Raw genomic sequence first — 8,745 nt, 5'->3', positions numbered from 1 at the left:
GTGGGGCGCGGGTGGCGGAAGGCGGCGGGTGGCCAGGCGGACTGGATGGGCGCCCTGCCGCCGCCGCTCAGAGCCCGCCCGCTGGCGCACCTCGCCATCCCAGGTACCCCGGGGCGGGGGCCGGGGGCGCGTGTAAGGAGCGAGCGAGCCTGTGTGTGTGTGTGTGGTCTAGATTTGAGGCTATAAGGAGTGAGCAAGCCTGTGTGTATAGGTGTGAGCCGGCATGAGGTGTGTAAGGAGTGAGCGAGCCGGTGTGTGTCTAGGTGTGAGGGTGTAAGGAGTGAGCAAGTACGTGTTGTGTGTGTGTGTAGGTGTGAGGGTATAAGGAGTAAACGTGTGTGCGTACACACACACGCAGGTGTGCGTATATGGAATGAGCAAGCATGTGTGTATAGGTGTGAGGTGTGTAAGGAGTGAGCACTTGTGTGTTTGTAGGTGTGAGGATTGAGTGAGCAATTGTGTCTAGATATGAGGTTGTCAGGAGTGAGCGTGTGTGTGTGTATGGAGTGAGCTAGCATGTATGTATAGGTGTGAGTGGGTGTGAGGTGTGTAAGCATTGAGCAAGCGTGTGTGTGGGTCTACATGTGAGGATGTAAGGAGTGAGTGCATGTGCAGGTGTGAGTGTGTATGGAGTAAGCAAGTGTGTGTATAGGTGTGAGAGTGTAAGGAGTGAGTAAGCATGCGTGTGTGTGCACAAGCTGGAAGCGTGGCTGGACAGGGCTGTCAGAGAGGGGAGAGGGGCCCCTTCCTGGACACATTTGGGTGCGGGGGTCTCTGTGAGCTGCTAGGGCAGTGCCTTCCCCAAGAGGGGTGGCTCACATGCCCAGGATTATCCCCCGGGGAGGAGCAAATGTCTCCTGCTGTGGCAGGCTGGCGCTCCAGTTGCTGCCCCTGGGCACAGGGCATTGAAAAGAATGCCTGTGGTTTTTTTTAACATTTCTCTTAAACTGCTCTGGCTCAAGCGGGTTGAGGTGCCTGGTAAGCCTGTGCTTAACTCACATAGCTCATCAGGGGCTGTCCTTCAGCCTGCTGCTGGAGGGTGTAAACGGATCACGGCTGAGGTCAGGAGACATCCTCCACCCCCGCTGACCTTGCCAGCATACGGTTGCAGAGCTGGTTCATTTATGGCGGGGACAGTGACCTTTCCTCCTAAGCATCCCTCCCTGGCTGCTGCTGGAGACGGTGTTGGAGACAGGGTGTCGGACACAACAGATCTGCTTTGCCAGTTTCTTAGCGCTAGAAGGAAGGAACCTGCCATCTGTTTGAGTCACGGGCATTCAACCTGCGATATAATCTTCAGCTGTAAATAGACCAGCAGGAATGAGGATGTCCAGTAGGCTTCTTTCTTCAGTCCATCTCTTTTAAAACCACTTACAAATTGATATCCCTGATTGAGGCCACAGGTCCATCTAATCCACTACCTTTGTTGAGAGCTGTCAGCCCTAGTTGCCTGACATCAGGGACCAGTACTGCCACCACAGGGAGAATCTGCTTCTAACTGGTGAAGATTGTCTGGCATTTGAAAGCTTGGCTAGCTGTATCCCATCCATGCAGCTGGTCCCACAAAAATCCTTGCATACTTGTAACTGACTCCCCCAATAGTTAACGGTTGGCTTTCATACTGAATTATGAGTTTTTTTATATCCCTTACAAAGCTCTTGCCTGTTGTCCTAATAAATATTACTAAGCTTTGGATGTTTCTATCCTTATAAATGTCTAAATCTTTCTTAATCCTTCTAAGCTTCTCTTCTAACTATATTGTGTATTGTCCTAGTGTTTTTAGTGAAAAACTGTTTGCTTTCAATTAAGTTCTTCAGTGCCAGTGAAAACAGGTCAATACCTCCCAGTTCTTGCATCTTGCTACAGGATAAATATATGTCACTGATTTGTGTTCATCAGATGATGATTTTGTTATCTATATGTATAGATATATATAAAACTATTCCTCTGGCATATAACTATTCCTCCGTGTTCCATAAACTAAATGATACTCTACATATATCTTCCTCTTTTGCTTTTCTCACTGTTGCTGAACTGGGAGCAGAGCTCTTAAATTGTCTGGAACCCTGCATAAATCTTCTTTATACATACATCTTTATTCTGATAATTGTGTGGTCTGTAGTAAAGGTATTTGAGAAAAGAATTATTTTCAGTTACATAACTTAGTTTACTATCATTTGACTTCTATCCAGTATCATGCCGTTTATTTCCCTGGCTTGACTTCCCTCTTGAAATTCTCTGCAATCTTACCTCTGTCTGTACTCTAGTCATCTTAAGCAAACTTTACCATCTCACTACTTATTCTGTTTTCCAGATCATTGATAAATGTTTTAAATAAAAAAAGTGGTCATAGTAAGAAACCTTGGAATTACCATCCTGTTAATTTTTTGCTGTGATGAAAATTAACAAATTACTCTGAATTTCTTTTCTGACTCTTAATGAGTTGGAAATAGGAATTTTCCTGTTGGAAGGTAAATCCTAATTTTTGTTTTGACAGCTTGCTGCTGAGTTTAGAATGGGGCTAGCATCTGTCTTAGGCACAAAGCTGGTGCTTAGCAAGTAATATAAAATGTTGTGCGTACTAGGTAATGTAAAATGGAGTGATATGAATACACATGCTGCATACAAACTGAATGCTGCTTCCTCATAACATTGTCTTTCAGGGGAGCTGTTTAAGAAGGATGTGTACTGAGGAGGCAGATGGAAGTCATGTATTAGCTTAAGGGAGACAGAATGTTTTTTTTGCCTTCTACCTAAATGACGCAAAGCTTTTGAAGTATGAAGTAGACTAATGATAAATAATATCATTTCTGGGAAGTATTTAAGTATTTCTATGCTAAAAACCATGAGTGATGAAATTCACAAATGGTTTCACTCATGTTTTGGATGTATGACTAACCACAGATGACAAGTACTCTGTTCCCCAAGTGTGGCAGCAAACAAACTAGCACTGTTTATTTTGTAATAGCTGTGAAGCTGTCATCTTTTACTGTCTGATGCGCTCTAGATCAAGTGAAAGACTATGTAGAATGCCTCTGCTTATACATCTGGAAAACTCTGGAAAACAGCGACTGCAGTCATCACGTTTTAGACTTCTGCATGTATTAGGAAGTATAAAATGAAGACCAAATATTTAAGCAGATCAGGACTTTGAAAAGATGAATTGTGTCACTGCAATCTGCATGTGAATTTTATACAGGTTTAAGCAGTAGACAAACCAACATTTGGCTATACTGCCTTTCCTTTTTCAAATTGATACCTATAATATTACCTGTACAAATATCTACTTAGCAACCTGAGAAACCAGGAAGTGGGTTGGGACAGCACTTAATAATTTATGCTTACCTTGTATTTAGCCAGTAGCAATGTGATGAGTAATGTGAAAATGATTCCTGCATGTTACTCATTATATTGGAATGACTTCTAGCAAAGACAACTGCCTACCTTTTTTGTGACTAAAGGTCACAATGTAACTGTGGGAGAGCTCAATGCTTTTTACACTGAGCAGACTCGAGGACAGTGATGGCTATTAAAATCTTCTCTTATGTCAAGTAAACATTACAATAGTGACAATACCTAGTTCTTTTGGTCAGTAGATGCCAGTGTACTTTACAGAGGTTGCTATCGTTATTTCCTTTTCTTCAGATGCAGGAACTGAGATGCAGAGAGGGAACATGACTTGCCCAACATTACCCTGGAAATCGGTGACAGAGTCAGGAATTGAACCAAGCTGTCCTGAGTCCTGGTCTGTGCACTCTCCTCTAGATTCCACTTCTGCAGCAACTCATCTGGCCTGCAGATATCAGTTACAAGGGTCTTAGTGGTGACTGCTGTAGGTTTTCCTTTCTGATAACACAGTAGTCTCCTAAGGCTTTGTAACCTCCCTGGTTATAGATTCTTCAGCAGTAATGTGGAGGTGCAGAATGCTTTTCCAGGAAGAGGTAGTGCTCTTGCTTTTTACTGCTGCAGACCTACTGGTAATAGCTCAGAGTTCCAGGCAATTGAGACATAAGGCCCCTGGAGCTACAACTCTAAGGAAGTATAGCTACATGTACAGACATGGTTCAATGCAGAAATGAAGCATGTGAGATGATGTTTAACTTCTGTCACAAGTCTTAAAAATATAGTAGCCTTAAAAATCAAGCAATATATAGTTAGATGTTTCCATATTCAAGTTCTTTATATTCTTTTTTTCCCCTTATCCAAAAAAAAATTGTACAGTATAACGAGCAAGACAGCTATGAAATTTCTTTCAAGGAACAGAAATGTCAGTATTAAAAATATTCAGCCTGCTGTTTGCCCTGTTAATACAGAAAACTGATAAAGATGGTGAGCAAGCAGATTAGATGTGCTTGACACGTGCCTGCTGACTGTTCCAGATGGCTTCAGGCAGGGTGAACCTGCTGTGCTGATAATTGCTTTAGGTATGTTGTCATTGCTTATTAATCTCAACAGAATGTTGTGAATAAATGTTGGGCAGCATGGTATCTGCAGCAGAAGGACCAGGCAAGTTAATGATGGTAAAGCTTGAAAACCCCCAAATCCTGTTCATATTATAAGCAGTGTTTTCTTCTTGAATTATTTTTAGGTTGAAAGTTGAGCAACTGTCAGACTGCTTCATATAGCCTATGAATAGGAAAAACGGGTTAGGGAGTTGAGGAAATGTTGAAATACCAGCTCAGGGTGGTGACTTAGTAAAAAAAAAAAAAAAAAAAAAGTTTCACAAAGGAGGTCTGAATCCAATTTAAGAATGAACATTTTTCTATTAGGTGTAGCGGTGGTAGGGAGTAACTGTTTCTGCCTATAAAAGGCAAACTGTTTTCTGGCTACCTACAGGATTTTTTTTTCTCTTATAGTTTCTAGGGTCAGAAGGGACCTGAGCAGATCATTGAGTCCGACCCCTTGCCATGGCAGGAAAGAGTACTGGGGTCAAACAACCCCAGCAAGGTGTACATCTAGCCTCCTCTTAAAGACCCCCAAGGTAGGAGCCAGCACCATTTCTCTTGGAAGTTGGTTCCAGATCCTAGTCACCCTGACAGTGAAGTAGCGTCTCCTGTCAGCCAGGGGGGTCTCTTGCTGTATAAGTGCATGGCACTATTGACCTCTATTATTTTGTGAAGTGATGCTGTCAGTTTTTTATTTTTATTTTTTTGTAGGGAGCAATCCTGCTCTGGTTTGGAAAGGATGGGATGATTGTAAATAGTACCTTGAACATAAACTAAGTTAAAACAATCAATTGCTTCTCTCAATAAAAAAGGATATATTAACCAACTTCCAAATACAACAGTGTACTGAAAGGAAACTCCAACTGTTCCTCTAGTGCAGGGGCAGGCAATTATTTTGGGTGGAGGGGCGCTTACTGAGATAGAATGGCCTGGCAGGCCGCATCTGGCCTCCAGGCCACATTTTGCCCACCCCTGCTCTAGTGCTTATACTCTTGCAGATATCCCAGGTTTGGGGACTGCTGATATTTAGGTGGCTGGAAAAGGTAGATATGAAATGCAGACAAGGTTCTTTTTTGTCTATGTTTGGATCAGCACCGCTACAACCAATACCCCTAAATACAAGAAGAAGGAACATTTAATGAAACTGGCAGGTGGTAGACTCAAAATGGATAAAGGAGGATCATCATTTTTAGTGATGTACAGAGTTAGAAAGCAGGATTCGGTGCTAAGATACAAGACCACAAGCTTGACAGCATTTTAAAAAAAGAAAGAAACATTTACACAGATAACAAAATTCAGTTGGAACTGTAAATAATCTTTCATTGTAAAAGATTATCTAAGATTTAGACCCTTTTTCTTCAGGACATCGGCCATTTTATTGCTATTGTGTGTTAGGAAGAAACATTGCCTTGCATTAAACAGTCTGTTATATACGCATACCTTTTTGTCTCGCAACATGCCGGAGATCAGTTGGGTCAGAGCAGACTTGATTCTTCGATTAATGAATCTGAAATGTGTGTCAGTATGCAGAAACTTGTGGTGGTGCACTTTTGAACTAAAACGCATCAGGGGTGTTTTAGTTCAAAAGCGCATGACCACCATTTTCGTGTGTTTGGATGCTTATCTTGCTGGGATCCTTTGACCCTAGCAGACTTCCTGCTCCTGGGCAGGGGGCTGGACTTCATAATCTTCAAGGTCCCTTCCAGCCCTAATGTCTATGGAATCTATGAAATTTTCTCAGTATAGACACACATTTTGTGGCTTATACAACTGCAGTGCAGGCACGTGTACAAATGCCCATAGTGGTCCATTTGTTAGCCAGAAGAGCTCTCTCTTCAATTGGTGGTAAACTCTTACCCTAAAGCTGGCTTTCTGTTGCTCATTCACCACCCTTCCTGGATCACAGTATGGCTGCTGTGTCAGGGATCCTTTGGGGAAGCACAGGTGAGAGAAATCCTTTTTTCAGATAAGCACATAGAGTGGTTAGAATTTTAATGTAGATTTAGGGAGTACATAAAACTGCCTTGACTCTGCATTTGGGACTACTGGGACCGGACTGGAGGGAAATAGTAAATTTGCTGAAAACAGTAGTTTAGAAAATACTTGTAAATTTGAATTTGGGAAAAGTTGTGTGGAAAAGATGAGGGGGAAAAAATTAAGGAAAAACTGGAACCTTCTTTTTGATGCCTTTTAAAACAAGATGTTCCCATTTTAAATCCCAAATCAACAACTTCTGCTTCTAATTTGTTCTGAATTTATAAAAGAACATAAATGATCTGAAAAAAATTATTTCAGGTGAAATTAAATGTTTTGGGGTGCCCTAAAATACATGGCCCCTTTACCAAAAGTAGAATTATTTACAAAGCCCTAATTTACTCAGATGAAATGACTGATATAGCTGCATCATGATATAGTTTAGAAAGAGGTAATACCTGCAAGTACCTTGTCTTGCATGTTATTATTTCACCTTTGCCAAGCATGACTTTCAGTAAGAGGAACAGTTAAGTCATCTCATTTTGTACATAATTTTAAGTTCCGATTGTTTTTTTTTCTTTACAGTGTCAGAACTTGTTCTTATTAAAGGACTGAGGGAGAAGGAGGAAACCTATGTACTGACCCAAACTTAATGTAAACATGACTGCTTAAGTCAGTGCTTCTTAGTCAGGACTAGGGCACTCCTGCTGTAAAATCCTTTGAAGGGTACCCTGAGGTATGAGGCAATAAGCAGATAAGTGCAGGCTCAGGTTTTTTCCTGCCTGGCCACTGCCCTGCCCCCCTGCTTGACCACTCTCCCAGGAAGTAAACCAGGGGTGAGCAGTTATTTTGTTGGTGGGTGACTTAATGAGTTTTGGTGAGCTGTTGACGGCTGCAGGCATAAAATATTTGAGTACTGTATATATAAGCAATTGCATGATAGTTCAAATTACTGGGGAGGTGGGTATGGGGGCACATGCGGGGCTGGCTGCTTGCTGGGGGGCGGGAGGGGGCAAGAGGTATGGTGCAGGTGTGTTTTGTCTCCCAACCCCTCCCCCAGTCCAGCCCATAGCTGCCCCAGTGGCACTCTGCATGGAGCCAAGCTCTACCTGCTCCTGCCCTCCACAGCCCCTGCTTCCATGCAGTGCCCACCAACAGCAGGGCCCCAGCCCTGGCCAGAGTGCACAGCTTCCTGGCAGGGCTGCTCTTGCTGCTAATGCAGCTGCCCAGGTAGTGCTCAGCTCCCTCTGCTTTCAGCAGCTCCTCCTCCCCCTGCTCCTGCTGTATCACTCCAGGCTGGGGAGAAGCTGCAGCTGGGCAGCTTCTGCCCCAGCACACGGGTCTCTAGTTTCACTGTTCCTGGCCCATGTAATAAGAACATTATTAGTGACAGAGTAGACAAAGCTGTTCTGTAGTTAACCAAAGGAAAATTAAGTTATGGAGTAGGCTGTGGAACTAAAAGATGCAATGCATTTAAATGGTTTTATGCATTTAGATGATAGATAATTGGAGTTTGCAATGTAAAAAATAGGCAGCAAATTGTGGTGGGCACTGTGTAGTTCAGTTAAGCAAATTATCTACAAATTATCCATTATGTGTGTGAGTGAAGTATATTATACATGCAGTGCTGGCTGGCAGCTATTGTAGAGCCTTGAGGCAGAGAAGTAATCTCTGGAGATAAGAGCAATTCTTCAGCCATTGTTCCTGGAGGTGAACAGTGCCGTTACTTTAGCTCTGTTCTTAAAATGTTGGCTGGTATCTGGGACAGTGGTGGTACTAAAGCTGAAGATTTCATTGCAGAGACGCCAAAACATATTTTTTGATACGTAACAACCTAGACATTGGTATGACTACCTTTCTCCTTGTAGTAAAGTAACAAAAGGATTTGGGGTTTTCAGTCTGTTAGAAAGAGAAAAGTCTGTCCCTAACTTGTACTTGCCCTCTCCACCCTGCACATACTTGGAGGTGTAGCCAAGACCTTATACAGAAGGTTGTACCACTGTTGAATAATTGTGATATAGCTCTGTGTTGATCAGCACAGGAGGATGACTCCCAGAAGATCCTGGTGTCAAAAAAACCCACACCAGAAAAAAGTGGGGTGGTGCATGTGGCAGTAGCATGTGACACCTGAAACTGTCACCTGACTGGCCAAAGCCATGCTCTGGCTACCAGCCAGGCTCTGTGTGTCTGGATTGCCACTGCAGGACCCCAGCCCAGGTGCTGGCCCCAGCCTCCTCTACCCCACCTGGGGCAACTTGCTGTGTGCCAGAGCGCACAGGCAGGGGCATTCCTGCTCTTTGAGGCTGTCTCATAGAGATGACACTCT

At 43.3% G+C, this 8,745-nt stretch overlaps 1 protein-coding gene across 1 annotated transcript in view; it reads left to right on the top strand.

The window, feature by feature from the left end:
• The first annotated feature begins 8 nt into the window (after window positions 1–8).
• The window catches only part of PLCXD2 (phosphatidylinositol specific phospholipase C X domain containing 2), a 36,280-nt gene continuing 27,543 nt past the window's right edge, over window positions 9–8,745 (top strand). Inside the window, exon 1 of the mRNA XM_019525770.1 lies at window positions 9–103. Within this exon, the coding sequence (XP_019381315.1) occupies window positions 46–103 (58 nt within the window). The 5' untranslated portion in view covers window positions 9–45. The remainder of the gene's footprint in view (window positions 104–8,745) is intronic.

Source organism: Gavialis gangeticus, unplaced genomic scaffold, assembly GCF_001723915.1.
Source record: "Gavialis gangeticus isolate Ggan-Ray unplaced genomic scaffold, GavGan_comp1, whole genome shotgun sequence".
In the NCBI taxonomy this organism is placed as follows: Eukaryota; Metazoa; Chordata; order Crocodylia; family Gavialidae; genus Gavialis; species Gavialis gangeticus.
The sequence above is the reverse complement of the archived record's forward strand: the minus strand, read 5'-3'. Positions and strand labels throughout refer to the sequence as shown.